Consider the following 16,523-nt stretch of genomic DNA (forward strand, 5'->3'; position numbering starts at 1 on the left):
ATTTATTTATTCACATTTAGATGTTTAAGATCCTTCTATTATCTATTGAATCCCACAATAATATTTAAAATATCAGTAAGCTTATCAATATAAAATCAGCATTTATTGGGTACTTTCAATTTGGAGTTGGCTGTCCAGAACCCTAACCTCTAAATTTCAACTTGAAATAATTTTTGCAATTTTTTCCATTCTTTTTCCAAAATTATATTTTATTTTTAAAGCATGAAACTTTCCCGCATTTCCCACATTTTCATGTCAATACCGAAACCGTGTATGTTTTAGTCCATTGGCTGAGACTGATTTTAAGCACACTTCTACATTTTTGATCAGGAAATATTCCTGCGTCCCTCTCTCTCAGAGCCTCTCTTTCATAGTAGATAGGTATCTTCATTTGAGTTAAATGTATTCAAAAGTCTGAAAATCTGTGTGTAACTGGAACGTCAATACCGAAAACCTTTTTTTCTTCAATTAAGCAAACTTTTGTTATTTGTGTTATTTGTAGGGGAATTTTACAGTTAAAGACCCAGAAGACCAGATATGTTGAATAAAGACCCGGAGACAAAGTTTAAAAAATTAATACATTGAAGAAAATTTTACTGAAGAATAGTTTGCAGTTTCATCAGCAGAAGCCAGCTTCAGATCTCACAAGGAGTTTGTAGGCCGCTCTGCGTACATTCACATTTCCATAACAATTATACTCTAACAGAGTCAACTAACTACGTCATTACTTCAGGTTAAACGATTCTGATTGGCTAAGAAAAATAGACAAATTTGATAATCTTCCACACATGGACAGGTAGTCAGAAGCATATCTCCCTTCGACGAGGGAACCCTGGATTTAGGTACTGGATGTCTTTTTGGGGTCATGACATGGCGTCTGCTGGTCTCAAGCAGAGAGCCAGTTGTCCAGTACAAAGGGACCTGCACAGAACACTTAGTGCACATACACAAATACACATGATTCACACCTTCTTCAAGGCTGAAGTTGATCTGAGCTCTGCTCTGAGCAGGAAACTTTCCCCAAAACATACTGATAACATGTTCTTTTCTCTCAGTGGGAGGTACAGACAATATTCAAAATTATTTTCTAGTATTTGAAAAGGAAAATAAAAGGTTTAACATACATTGAAGAAGTCATTCAAATAATTTAACAGAAAGATAAATGTTGGTTAATATCTTAAAAGATATATATTGAAGCGGCAGTGGATTCCAGAATCCACCCCTTCATATTCCATAAAATTTATTTTTTATTTATGTACAACTGTTCAGATCTGTGCTAGCTAACCATGTGCTGATTAGCATCTTTGAGTTAGGCTCAAAAATATCTAAAATTGTCACTACTGAAACAGTCATGACCGAAACATGTGGTGAAGTTTCAGTTGTGACATCATTGTTTTTTTTTTTTTTTTTGAGTGTTATTCGCTAAAAAAAAGAACTGTGCTAGCAAACCATGTGCTGATTAGCATCTTTGAACTAGGCTCAAAACTCATTATTTTATATACACCGGTCAGGCCTAACATTATGAGCACTGACAGGTGAAGTGAATAACACTGATTATCTCTTCATCACGGCAACTGTTAGTGGGTGGATATGTTAGGCAGCAAGTGAACATTTTGTCCTCTAAGTTGATGTGTTAGAAGCAGGAAAAATGGGCAAGCGTAAGGATTTGAGCGAGTTTGACAAGGGCCAAATTGTGATGGCTAGACGACTGGGTCAGAGCATCTCCAAAACTGCAGCTCTTGTGAGGTGTTCCCAGTCTGCAGTGGTCAGTGTCTATCAAAAGTGGTTCAAGGAAGGAACAGTGGTGAACTGACGACAGGGTCATGGGCGGCCGAGGCTCATTGATGCACATGTGGAGCGAAGGCTGGCCCGTGTGGTCCGATCCAACAGACGAGCTACTGTAGCTCAAAATGCTCAAGAAGTTAATGCTGGTTCTGACAGAAAGGTGTCAGAATACACAGTGCATCACAGTTTGTTGCGTATGGAGCTGCATAGCTGCAGACCAGTCAGGGTGCCCATGCTGACCCCTGTCCACCGACAAAAGAGCCAACAGTGAAGCATCAGAACTGGACCACGGAGCAATGGAAGAAGGTGGCCTGGTCTGATGAATCATGTTTTCTTTTACATCACGTGGATGGCCGGGTGCGTGGCACCAGGATGCACTATGGGAAGAAGGCAAGCCGGCGGAGGCAGTGTGATGCTTTGGGCAATGTTCTGCTGGGAAACCTTGGTTCCTGCCATCCATGTGGATGGTACTTTGACACGTACCACCTACCTAAGCATTGTTGCAGACCATGTACACCCTTTCATGGAAACAGTATTCCCTGGTGGCTGTGGCTCTTTCTGCAGGATAATGCTCCTGCCACAAAGCAAAAATGGTTCAGGAATGGTTTGAGGAGCACAACAACAAGTTTGAGGTGTTGACTTGACCTCCAAATTCCCCAGATCTCAATCCAGTCGAGCATCTGTGGGATGTGCTAAACAAACAAGTCCGATCCATGGAGGCTCCACCTCGCAACTTAAGCCGAGTTCAGACTGCACGATTTTAGCCCCGATTTTGGCTCGCCGACAGGTTTTGAGAAATCGCCGACAAATGCCCGAAATCACAGGCAAATCGGTGCTTTTTAATAATAATGGCCGTGTGTCTCAATCAGCTCCCTAGTTCAGTAGTCAGGGCACTGATCAGGGTATCAGCCACATTCACTTTCATTATATACTGATTCACGACCTAGGGGGCTAGGGAGCTGATTGAGACGCAAGCCCAGTCTCACGTGAGAACTCCGGTCTTGAATGCGTGATATCGCGTTGTTTCCTTGTCACGTCTCGCGCGTGTTTGGTTGTGAAACGGAGTTTGTGTGCCAGACAGAGTTGTCGGTGATTCTTGCTATTGTAAAGTCACGCAGTGTGAATCCTTCTGTCGCCGATCCATCGTGCAGTATGAACACAGCAGCGACTGAATGCTGGCCAAGATAGTCATGCAGTGTGAAAAGAACAGTGACCCGACTACTTTGAAAATCGTGCAGTCTGAACTCGGCTTTACAGGACTTAAAGGATCTGCTGCCAACATCTTGGTGTCAGATACCACAGCACACCTTCAGGGGTCTAGAGGAGTCCATGTCTTGACGGGTCAGGGCTGTTTTGGTCATAATGATCATAATGTTATGCCTGATGTGTGTGTGTGTTTGTATAAATATATATACATTTTTTTGTGCCGTTTTTTAATTTTTTATAATGTCTATAATTTTTTATTAATTTCTATTTCAATTGTAGTTAGTTATTTATATAAAATTAGTTATTTTACATCGTTAAACTAAATGAAAATTAGAAATGTTGCTTTGTCAACTAGCTGAAATAAAATGTATCATATTAATTTTATTTTTGATGTGTGTGATTGTGAGTTTACATTCTTCAAAGCATCACGGCCAAAAATAATCTTAATATACAAGCGCAAATCTGAATTGTTTCTAATAGAACTTCTATATCTCCATTTAGGATTGTTGTGAATCTCAGGCAGTGAGTTTGAACGCAGGTTTTGCGCTGGAAACCACAGGCCTGCTCTATTGGAACTTCTTCTAAAAGCCCCAGAGGACTGGAGCAGGGTGTGTACAGTCCTGCATATTCACACAGACACACCCTGCTGTTTCAGAGGGCGAGATTGAGTCGAAAGGTGTGAAACCACACGTCCGAGAGGGATGGCGATGGACGCTTTTTCTGTCACACAAACACGAGTTGCTTGAAATGAACACGAGCAGATGATTTCTCACAGATACAAGCACAAACATGAGAATGCATCGCTGAGACATTAATGTGTGCGTGACTGATCATTTAACTCAGTCCTCATGAATCTGTGCTGAACTGAAGCCGAACTGAACGACTTGTCGACTTAGGCCTTTTCAAGTAATTGCAATAGGATGAATGTGTTTACACAATTGATTTTTAAACAGAACGTAACCAAATGTGAATGGATGCTTGAGTCCAATGAGTCCAAATTCATAAATCAATAAGAAAGTTGAAATTGTAGAGCTTAAGTAGGGGCTCTACTTCAAAAAACCAAACACTAGAAGTGAAAAAAGAGAATTATATATCTAAGGTATAATGCAAAAATGGAAATATTCAACTGCATGAATTTGAATATTAAATGGAGTGTTCACACAAAAATAAAAATGACCACCTTCATGTCTTGGAGTGATGCAGAAAGAATTATAATTTTTCATTCATTATCACTTTGAATATTTATCATGAAAACTTCCAGCAGATGAGTGTGAAATTAGTAAACACAGAACCCTATAACCTCTATAGAAAGAAAAAGGTTCTATATAGAACACTGTATGCCATATAGGTTCTATATTAGGATAAATTTCTTAAATTATTGCATAATTATTTCATGTTTAACAGGTTATTTAAATTTTTATAGTTATGCAGCATGTTTATGACCTAATTAATTAATAAAATTAAATTTAAATGACTATAACTAAAACTAAATCCATAGAATGCAACCACTAGAAGGCTCTATATATGATGCGTCTGACAGAACCCTTTAAGGTTCTCTATAGAACCTTCCCTTCAGAGAGTTTAAGAACTAAACAGAACAATTCACGACAGTGTTTCCATCATTCACATGAGCTCATCAAATCTAAAATTATCCTCTAATTTAAGTCTATTTGTTCTCTTAATGAAATATGACAGCATGTTCTGCAGCATCCACTCAAAACCAGCCTTTGTCTTCGTATCTTTGAACTGTCCTTTAATTTCAAGAAGCGACAAAACGATTTTCAGGAATATTGACTATAAAACTACATCATTCATTTCTGAAAATATTTGCTGAAAATCCTTCACACAAATCTTTCAGTGAATGTGTGTGGGCTTTTTGTAAATCCCCAGTGCAAGATAACAACAAATGTGCGACATGATGATATTCGGGGGAAACGGGGGTTTCCTGCACAACTACATTATCTGCATATATATACGCTTCTCAAATAAATTAAAGGAACACTTTTTGATCAGAGAATAGCATCAAGTCAGTTAAACTCCTGGGATATTGATCTGGGGCCGTATTCACAAAACATCTTAAGGCTAAAAGTAGCTCCTAACTTGCTGATTTAGGAGAAACTCTTAAAAATAATGGCCGTGTCAGTCCTAATTTTAGGAATTCAAAATTTTTGCTCTAAGAGTATTTCACAAAGCATTTTAGCACTAAAACTAGCTCCTAAATCTGTGAGACATTAGGAGTAGTCAAGAGGACTCCTAAATCACTAAGACCAAATCACAAACAGTCATAATCTACCCAAAGACACTGAACACCATTGAGGCAATAGCGATAGAGCCTTGGGTGCTGAACCTTTTCTTCATAAATGCAATACATTTTGATTTATAGATTTGAATCTACAATGAGATGCCAAAAATAAATCTTTAACAAATAAATAAATATTGTCTGATTACCTGTGGCAATGGTTTTCATGAGTTCACACTTACAAATGATTGAACAGAGTTACCGAGCCGAGAGTGAGGAGCGGGTTGGCGGAGGGATGCAGAAAACTGTCAAAGTAACTGTAGGCGAGTCGGCTCTCGTCTGTGTGTATATTAAAACCTTTATGGCAACATTTTATTTTGACTATGGCAACATTTTTATTAATTTTATTATATTTATTTGAATAGGGCAACATTTGTATTTTAAAACCTTTATTTTAATATGGAAACATTACACCTCATTCTACAATATTTCTATGATTAAATCGCTGACTCCTCTCCCATCAGCCAATCACTGTGTGTATAGTCCATAGCAAAAAGGTCAACCCCACCCTTACTCTTAGCTTAAGACTTCAGTCTATTCCTTAGTAAAAGTTTGTCTCAGCAGATTTGTGAATAGGTTTTAAGAGAAAACTCTTAGCTAAGAACTTTACTGCTATTTAGGAGAACTCTTAGTGGTAAGATAAAATGTTTTGAGAATACAGCCCCAGGTCAGTTAAGTAGCAGAGAGGTTGTTAATCAGTTTTAGCTGCTTTGGTGTTAATGAAATTAACAACGGGTGCACTAGATGGGCAACAATGAGACGACCCTCAAAACAGGAATGGTTTTACAGGTGGAGGCCACTGACATTTTTTCCCTCCTATACTCATCTTTTCTGACTGTTTTTTACTTGTTTTGCATTTGGCTAGGGTCAGTGTCACTACTGGTAGCATTAGACGATACCTGGACCCTACAGAGGTTGCACAGGCAGTCCAACTCCTCCAGGATGGCACATCAACACATGCCATTGCCAGAAGCTTTGCTGTGTCTCCCAGCACAGTCTCAAGAGCATGGAGGAGATTCCAGGAGACAGGCAGTTACTCTAGGAGAGCTGGACAGGGCCGTAGAAGGTCCTTAACCCATCAGCAGGACCGGTATCTGCTCCTTTGTGCAAGGAGAAACAGAGCACTGCCAGAGCCCTACAAAATGACCTCCAGCAGGCCACTGGTGTGAATGTCTCTGACCAAAAAATCAGAAACAGACTTTATGAGGGTGGCCTGAGGGCCCGATGCCCTCTAGTGGGCCCTGTGCTCACTGCCCGGCACCGTGGAGCTCTATTGGCATTTGCCATGACTGCCATTAGGTATTGGGATGAAATCCTTGGACCCTACACTGGAGCAGTGGGTACTGGGTTCCTCCTGGTGCACGACACTGCCCAGCCGAGAGTACACAGGCAGTTTCTGGAGGATGAAGGAATTGATACCATTGAATGGTGACCTAAATCCAACAGAACACCTCTGGGACATTATGTTTCGGTCCATCCGACGCCGCTAGGTTGCACCTCAAGACTGTCTAGGAGCTCAGTGATGCCCTGGTCCAGATCTAGGAGGAAATACCCCAGGACACCATCTGTTATCTCAATAGGAGCATGCCCCGATGTTGTCAGGCATGCATACAAGCACGTGGGGGCCATACAAACTACTGAGTACCATTTTGAGTTGCTGCAATGAAATTTTAGCACAATGGACTAGCCTGCTGCATAATTGTTTCACTTTGATTTTCAGGGTGTCGTTAAATTCAGTCCTCTGTAGGTTGATAATTTTCATTTCCATCAAACGATGCAGCATCCTTTTGTTCCTAACACATTTCCCAGTCCATATCAGAATAGATATCCAGCATATTTTTCCCCATTGAGATCTGATGTGTTTTCAAAGTTTTCCTTTAATTTTTTGAGCAGTAATTTATTTATTTATTTATTTATTTTTTATTTATTTTCATTCATTCATTCATTCATTCATTCATTCATATTTTTTAATTTTTCAGGTTGCTTCTACATACACTGTAAAAAAGAATAGTTGGTTTGACTTAAAAAAAGTAAGTAACCTGGTTGCCTAAAAATGTTGTTCATTGAAATAAAAAAATAAAAAAATCAGTTAATACAATGAAGGCAACTGGTTTACTAATCAGAAACTCAAAATACTATGTTATCTGAACCACATTATATTAATTATAGATGATTTGACAAAAGAAATTTGTGATAAATTATGAAAATAATTTTTACATTGTAGAAATGTACAAGTTTAACTTTCAAAAGTGGTCTTGTGATTGAAATTACACACAAATATCTGTAATTTTACCAAATGCAACACTTTGGTCTGATCATTAGCACAATTCAAAAGTAAATTTGGCTGAATGTTGTTCAGGACATAATTTTAGCTTTCCAAACAAACGCCTCTGAATCATAAAACTACGCTAAATCAATTTCTAAATGCTTTCATGTGTCCAAACTCATTGCATCATGTGAAGTGGCTAATTAGCGCCATCTGCTGTTCACATTTGCTGCACTGCTTTGAGAAGAAAATGATCTTTCTCAAAGATGACAAGGGTACTGTGTAAATATAGAAAACCTGACACTTACATATAAATGTTATGTTACTTGTTTCTGTGTATTACTTACAAACCCAGCGGCTTGCTGACGTTTTATAATGTGAATGAGCCTATTGTGTGCAGGTCGCCATGGAGACTTCAAAGCTGCTTCTGGGGCCCCACTGTGTCTGTAAACAGGGGCAAAGTAAGTGAAGTTGGACGAGAACAAACCGGCCTGCACCAGACTTGTGTGTGAGAAAACCGAGGTTTTGAAGACCTCATGCAAGTGTGGTTTGGGGTTGAAAACATCACAGAATATCACAGTAAGTGCATTTCTCTTCTTTTTGTATTTGTGCATTAGTTATAGATGATGTGCTGTATGAGATTCTGCAGGATTTTGGTTTCTAGATTCATGCGCTCAGCTGACCGTCAGCTTAATGTTCCACATCAAATCTCATTATAAATGCATTAGTAGAAAACATATAGTCTGCAGCAAACTAAACATAAACATAACTTGGGACGCTCCTTTTAGAGGTGTTTGCTAAGTTAAATATCACTAATATTAACACTAGGTGTGCTGTTACTTTACTAATTGATCAGATGCACCACTTTCATCTGCTGGATGAGAAAACGGGTGAAAAACCCCACAGATGCACATTAAAGAAGGGACTCTATCTAGAGACCAAAATATGACAGATAGCAACACACTAACACCCTAGTAATCACATAGCAACACACTAACAACCATCCAGAACATTGAAGCAACTGCATAGCAACATGCTAACACCCTAGTAACCACATAGCAACACACTAACACCTTAGTAACCACATAGCAATGCACTAACAACCACCCAGGACATTGAAGCAACTGCATAGTGACATGCCAACACCCTAGTAACCCCATAGCAATGCACTAACAACCATCCAGAACATCAAAGCAACTACATAGCAACACACTAACACCCTAGTAATCACACAGAAATGCATTAACACCCTAGTAACCCCATAGCAATGCACTAACAACCATCCAGAACATCAAAGCAACTACATAGCAACACACTAACACCCTAGTAATCACACAGAAATGCATTAACACCCTAGTAACCCCATAGCAATGCACTAACAACCATCCAGAACATCAAAGCAACTACATAGCAACACACTAACACCCTAGTAATCACATACAAACTCACTAACAACCACCCAGAACACCGAAGCAACACACTAACAACCAAAGAGAACATCCTGGCAACTGCATAACAACGTAATAACAACTACCCAGAATATCGAAGAAACTACACAGCAACACACTAACAACCAATTAACCGCATAGCAACACACTAACAACCACCCAGAACACTGACACAACTGCACTGCAGCGCACTAACACCCTAGTAACCACATAGCAACACATTAACAATCAGAACACAAAAGCAACACACCAAAAACCAAACGGAACACTCTAGCAACTGCATAGCAACACCCACCAAACACCCAGAACCACTGAATTGCAATGCCCCGGCAACCACTAACAAAACCTAAGCATCAAGACAGTGAGTTTTGCATGTAACGTTTGAAACAAACAGTTGCTTTGTGCTTTTAGATTCTTAGTGTTGAACTGATTAAATGGTGTTTCTTCACTCTCCAGCTGAAGATGTTCACGCTGTCCGAGCTGTGGTCGGGCGGTGAGCGTCAGGGCAGTTATAAGCTGCTGAAGCCATGGTGGGAAGTCTTCATGGACTACCTGCTGGTGCTCATGCTGATGGTGTCCATCCTCGCTGGGACTCTTCTGCTGTCCCGGGACGGAGTCGTGTGCGTCCCCATACACTCCTTCTCCATAAACTACACCTCTCCCATGGACCCCATGCCTGATTCTGTTTTTACAGGTGCAAAACAGTCATCCGAGAGTCCGGCAAAAGGGCGACGTACCAACTTGGACTTCCAGCAGTACATCTACATCAGCCAGGTTTGCTATCACGAGGCGCTGCCCTGGTACTCGCGCTTTCTACCATACGTGACGCTGCTCCACACGCTGATTCTGATGGCCAGCGGCTGCTTCTGGTTCCACTTCCCACTCACGTCTGCTCGTATCGAGCACTTCCTGTCGCTCCTCGCCAAATGTTGTGAATCACCCTGGACGACAAGGGCGCTGTCGCACACAGCCAAACTGGACACTCGCTTTTCGGAGGCGGAACAAGTGGTGCGACCGAAAGTTCAGGTAACATCTTCGTACAAAACGCGCAAGTCAAGTCAGGACTCTGGGACTGACAGCCCTCTGCTGGCAGGGACTGATAGTGCATCCACTACAACACAACCGTCTCCATGTCCTTCCACATTATCCCACTGCTCTACGCAGTCAGCTCTGTCGGTCAAGGAGCCGGTTTTGCCGGCACAAGTTGTCCCGGATGGTTCCAGACCGGGAGCCACGTTGGACCGCAGCGACAGGGAGCAGGCCAGAGCACTGTTTGAGAGAGTGCGCAGGTTTCGCGCTCACTGCGAGAGTTCGGATGTTATCTATAAGGTAACACAAAAGTCAGTTCATCACGTTTACAGATGTCTTTTTTATTGAATATCTAGAGTGCTGCAGGTGTGACGTCAAAACCTGAAAGACTAATTTGCTTGTGTTTCCCTCAAGATTTTCCTTTAATGAGGGGTTTTTCAATTTATGAGTAAAATAAGGTCTGTGGTAATCATAACTTGAATGTTTTGTTTTACAATGTAGACTGCGAGTTTATATCTTGCCAATCGGACTTAATAACGCACAGTTGCGCATTTATAACTCAGAATTCTAGAACTTCACAATTCTGGGTTTATAAGTGGTATTTCTGACTTTTTTTCTTGCAATTGCGAGTTTAGATATGAAAAAAGAAAAAAAGTCAGAACTCTGAGATAAAACATCACAATTACCTTATTATTCCATCATAGAAACAATCTTCCGTAGTTTAAAGAATGTTAAGACTGATTAAAAATAATAATGATATACTGTATTAACAACAAGTAGCTTTAGATGTGTTTTAACAACTCTTCCTGTAGGTGTACACTGCTCAGGCGGTGTTCAAGGTCATGAAGTTCATTCTGATCGTGAGCTACACTACTCCTCTCCTGGGCTCCATCTCTTTCAGTCACGTCTGCCAGCCTCGCTCTCACGCTCTGACCGGCTACAGCATCTTCCAGTGCAGTCACTCACTGTCCTCCGTCCTGCGCAAGTTGATGCAGGCCTACGTTTTGCTGCTCTTTCTGTTCGGTCTGCTGGGCGTGTACGCCCTCTTCTGGATCTTCCACAAGTATGGGCGTCCCGAGACAGGAGAGGACTTTGTCCATGTAGTCTGTAGTCTGTCTCCATGTGTGAGTGTCGAGAGATTCTGGTGACTGAACTAACGTGTCTGTTTGTCTTCTAAGAACTAAATGCAAATAGAGTGTGTTAGTCCCACCAACCTTTTCAGCGTTGTTGGTTCCGGAAGTATTTTTCCCATTCATTTTATAAAAAGTCTTTAAAGTCCACGTGAACCAAAAGTTGCAAATGACTTTTCTCCAGTGTTGTGACATATTTCCAAGTGAAAAGGAATATTGAATAGAGGGGTTTTACTTTAGCACTTCTCCTCTCCATCTCTCTCATAGCAGACTAACGGTTGGAGGGGAGTGGTTTAAGCATTTTCAACCCAAGCCGTCAAACTGACGTCATCAGAGAAGGAACGGCATTCCAGACCGGAAGTAACTTTTCAGATCTTGATTAAAGATTACCACAACAAACAATTTTTTTTCTGTGTATTAACTCGCACAAATTAATTGTTCACCACAAGACTAGTAATATGCATTAACAAAGTAAATAGGGTCAATTTTGATTTCATGATGACTTTAAAGAGTTTTAAACCATGAACCAAACCAACCAGCTAGAAGCAAAGAAGTAATAGAAAATCAGACAATAAGACTGTGAACTTAACTGCTTTAATGAGGAAAAGAAATACAATCCCATGATGTACCAATATTTTAAGTATTTTGACAGCATAGCAAGACCAACTAGATTACTTCAATCACAGTGCTTAATGGGAGTGGGCGGGGCTAAAGAGCTTTTTTGGCATAATTTGCTGGCTGCAACTCAATGGTGGAATTTTCTGTACCGCATCATGGGTAATGTAGGTATTCACAATGGATTCAGCTTTTAAACATGATTATTTTAAAACTAAGTTGAAATAATGTGTGGGCTGATAGCATGCTATCGATTAAAAGCCTCGTAGCTCACAGTAGCTCTGTGTTTAAAGGTTTATAAGTTATCCTTAAAAATAAATTTCCTATTTTTACTTCCGGAACCCAACTGTCGCACTCTATAAAAGTTAAAGATGAAGCTATGATGAAAATCTGATTAAAAATGCCTAATCCACAGGTCTTTGAGGCAGTACTCCTTCCAGAGTCTACGTGAGAAAGGATCCATGCTAGACGCACCTGACCTACATAATGACCTGGCCTTCCTCTTGCACATGGCCGACCAGTACGACCCTCTGTTGGCCCAGCGCCTGTCTGTCTTCTTGTCGCCGGTCAGTGAGACTCGACTGCTGGAGGAAAGTCTGGAGCGGCGCTGGGGAGCTGAGCGCTTGAGATCAGTGACCACGTGTGATCAGCAGGGCCGCTCTCTGCTGCAGCTCGTGGCTCTTCCTCGCCTGCCACCGGCCCTGTTCACCCTTAGCCAGTTAGAGGTGTTGAAGCTGGAACTGATTGGCGATGCCAAACTCACAGCACAAATATCTAACATGACCGCACTCAGGTAGGTATTTACATTAATACATGACTGCTTTTAGCTTTAGAAACAGAACAGGTCAAGTTAAAAGATTAGTTCACTTTAAAATTAAACTTTTCTGATAATTTATTAACCCCCTTGTCATCCAAGATTTTTATATCTTTCTTTCTTCAGTCGAAAAAGAAATGTTTTTCTCCATATAGTATCAGTGCAGCTTGAAAGGGCTCTACGTGATCCCAGACGTGAAATAAGGGTCTTATTTAGCATTCGGTCAGGGCAGTAATATGCTGTGTCCGAAATCGCCCCCTATACCCTCATTCACCATTCCCTACATTACTTTACTAATATAGTCCACTTGAAGGAGTGAATGAAACGAGTGAGTGAATTTGGACACTGAGTGCACCAGAAGGGCTGCCATTTTTAAGGGTATAGGGGGCGATTTCGGACACAGCCATACTCTTAGAAGTGTCTACACTGTCAGAATTCTACAAGAAGAAGAAGAAGAAGAAGAGAGCTTGTTCAAGACGAGCATTTGTGTTTATAAAGTATATACATTTTTTTTTTTTTTTTTTTTTACAAAATGACCGATCGTCTCGCTAGATAAGACCCTTATTCCTCATCTAGGATCATGCAGAGCTCTTTGAAGCTGCACTGAAACTGCAATTTGGACATTCAACCCGTTGCACCCCAGTGAAGTCCACTATATGGAGAAAAATCCTGGAATGTTTTCCTCAAAAACCTTAATTTCTTTTTGACTGAAGAAAGAAAGACAAAAACACCTTGGATGACATGGGGGTGAGTAAATTATCAGGAAATTTTAATTCTGAAGTGAAATAATCCTTTAAAGAGCGCACATATACATAATCAAGCTGATATCAGGGTTTTTCAGGCACTTTAAAGAGTTCACCCAAAAATGAAAATTCTGTCATTAGTTACTCACCCTCATGTCATTCCAAAACCATAAAACTTTTCTTCAGAACACAAATAAAGATCTTTTTAATGAAATCTGAGAGCTTCAGTCTCTCCACTGAGAGAGTAAAATAATTCAGACTTTCCAAAGCTACATACAAATACTTCAGAAGAGGCTGTTTGATTATTGCCTCAGTTTGCAATGGACTAGCTTAAGCCTTGTCTGTGAAACCGGGGGTAAAGGTGTTTATATCCCATGCACAGACTATTTTTGACATGTAATGAAGATAAGAGATTGTTAGATGAGTTAATCAGAATTGTCTTCTCATCAGGGAGATGCACCTTTACCACTGCTCTGCATCAGTGGAGCCTGGAGCGCTGCAGCACCTTCAAGAACATCTGGAGACTTTGCATCTCACCTTCACCCAAGCTACTGAGATCCCGGTGTGGGTTTATTCCCTCCGCGGACTTCAAGAGCTGCACCTGACCGGGAGGTTGAGCAGCGAGGGTGGGATGGGGCGTGGCTGGGCCCTTGGCAGCCTCCGACAGCTACGTCACCTCCGCATCTTGGTGCTGCGTGGCACTCTGCAGAAAGTCCCGGGGGAGCTGAGCGAATTAGCAGGGAGTCTGCTAAAACTGGAGATACACAACGAGGGCACCAGGCTGTTAGTACTTACGGGACTGAGGCGCTTGACCGGACTGGCAGAGGTGCAGCTGCAAGGATGCCAGTTGGAGAGGTTGCCATCAGCGCTGCTGACGCTCACAGGCCTACGCAGTTTGGACCTGCAACACAACAGTCTGCGTACTCTAGAGGAGCTGTTGGGATTGCAGCATCTGCGCCGCCTGTCCTCTCTACGACTTGCATGTAATCACGTGTTGGCTCTGCCAGCCAGTGTAGGAGTGCTGCGCTCACTGGAGCTCTTGGATTTGGCCCACAACCAGCTGCAAAACCTACCGTCGGCTCTCTTCACGCTGCGCAGACTGCGACGCCTCCTGCTGGCTGGAAACCTTCTGGAAGAGCTGCCGGCCGAGGTGGGCGCCCTGATGCTCCTTAGCGAACTGGATCTAAGCGCCAACAGGCTGGAATGCCTTCCCAAAGAGCTGTTTGGAAGTTGTGTAGAACTTCGCTGCTTGAATGTCGCAAATAACTCGCTGGGCACTTTGCCGGCTGGTCTGGGCAGCCTGACTCAGCTGTCTCGTCTGGATGTGCGGGGAAACAGTTTGGAGGAGCTGCCTGTTGAGCTGGGCTGCTGTTTTGGGCTCCGTGGAGGCGGTTTGCTGGCGGAAAACTGGCTGATGCACACCCTACCTCGGCAGGTCAGGGACATCCTGCAGCAGCCCAGCTCTTCAGAACCTCCATCACGACCCAATTCGGACTGCTTTCCTAACTTTTCAACTGCACAGTGGAGCTTCCACTCCGCACTGGAATCTCGGATATAAAACATCAGCTTCAAAGTGAACCTACAGACTTTGGGGCCTGTTATTTTATAAACAATATTTAACTACCCTTGTGAAAAAAGAAGTACACTTTAGCATACCTTTAAAAAGAGTACTTAATGAAATAATTTACTTTAAAAGAATATACTTGAGTGTGAAATGAACGTGCACTTAGAAGAAAAGGTTCTATATGGAACCTTGAAGGATTCTGTCATGCGCATCTGCTGCATCATATTTGGAAACTTTTATGGGGTCCTATCATAGGATCATTTTATGGATTATGTTTTATTTTTTTCATTCAATTTTTAATTTTAATTACATTTTATGAATTAAACAGCTCTTAGATATACTTTATCACTAGATAAATTTAAAGTATCCCACAAAACCTAGTAATTTCTTGGTACATAGAACCTTTTTGGCATAAAGGGTTCTTTAAATTTGAGTCAAGAAGAGTTTTATAGAGAATTTTGCCCCATTTTTTTTTGTGGTCTTTGAAATATGATTAAAGTGTACTGCTGAATTTACTAACAATCATTTATAGTGAAAAATATTTAATTTCTGTTAAAACATGTCATATTTTAAATATTTTATGTATTAAATTGCTACTTACTCAATACAATTACAAATATATTTAATAATAAATAAATTAACTTAGTAAATATCAAATACCTCCCCGCAGTTATAAGTACTTTAACTGTTTTAATACGTTAATCAGCACATCAAAATAAGTGTATTTTGTTAAGCATGACAAGATCATTAAAACATAATGATTTAAAATGTACTTTGAACTAAAACTTAATGAAAATGTAGTCTTTTTGACCACACTTAAGTGACCTTTTATTTAATTAATTTTATATTACCAGTACAGTTAAAAAAAGAACATGCTTTTAAGATTACAATATTACTATGTTATTATTTTGATGATAATATTACTAAAATGAGGCTGAAAGAGCCAGTCTCTTTCCTAGAAGACTTCAATGGATAAACTGATGACTGACAAAATTAAAATCATTTTACTTTAACTGACATCACTGACCCAATGTGTGAGGCCCAATTAACCTATTGTGAACCTTTCTAATCATGTCAAACTGTATAGGCTATCATTTTAAAGCTCTTAAGACCCTAGTTTTCATATTTGGTGTCTGTTTTTCAATAGACATGACATAGCAAAAGTATTTTAATTATTTGTGATAAGTACACATCAGAGTCATAAAATGAGTTCAGACCTTTTTTATGAAAGTGATGCACATTCTAGTTTTGTGTCAAATTTTTAAAATATAAAGAAATACTTCATTTATAATGCATTATGTCTTCAATGCAAACTATAATGCATGTCTGGTTGCTTTCCACATGTCCTTTTATGTGTTTGGTAGAGGTTGAATTCAAATAAAATACAGTAATACTGCCCATACTATTTATGAAAACATTGTATTACAAAATATTATTAATACGTTTATAGTATTAGAAATACATGGTTCAGATCTTGGCTAAGAAATGAAGATGCTGTTTATTTTTAATGGGATCATCCTTAAGGATGATCCCTGGGTTTGTAATACACTGTCAATAAATACTCTAAACATCTGATAAGGTTTTAGTCTACAACCTAAAATATTATAATTATTATTTATTTAAC

General features: G+C 40.3%; 1 protein-coding gene across 1 annotated transcript in view; it reads left to right on the forward strand.

Moving 5' to 3' along the window:
• The window catches only part of si:ch211-106h11.1 (volume-regulated anion channel subunit LRRC8D), a 28,600-nt gene extending 12,286 nt beyond the window's left edge, over window positions 1-16,314 (forward strand). Inside the window, exons 2-6 of the mRNA XM_048193990.1 lie at window positions 7,957-8,135; window positions 9,461-10,333; window positions 10,846-11,096; window positions 12,194-12,571; window positions 13,786-16,314. Coding sequence (XP_048049947.1) covers window positions 9,467-10,333; window positions 10,846-11,096; window positions 12,194-12,571; window positions 13,786-14,893 — 2,604 coding nt within the window. The 5' untranslated portion in view covers window positions 7,957-8,135; window positions 9,461-9,466 and the 3' untranslated portion in view covers window positions 14,894-16,314. The remainder of the gene's footprint in view (window positions 1-7,956; window positions 8,136-9,460; window positions 10,334-10,845; window positions 11,097-12,193; window positions 12,572-13,785) is intronic.
• The last annotated feature ends 209 nt before the right edge of the window (window positions 16,315-16,523 follow it).

This window comes from Megalobrama amblycephala, linkage group LG1 (genome assembly GCF_018812025.1).
Source record: "Megalobrama amblycephala isolate DHTTF-2021 linkage group LG1, ASM1881202v1, whole genome shotgun sequence".
Lineage (NCBI taxonomy): Eukaryota > Metazoa > Chordata > Actinopteri > Cypriniformes > Xenocyprididae > Megalobrama > Megalobrama amblycephala.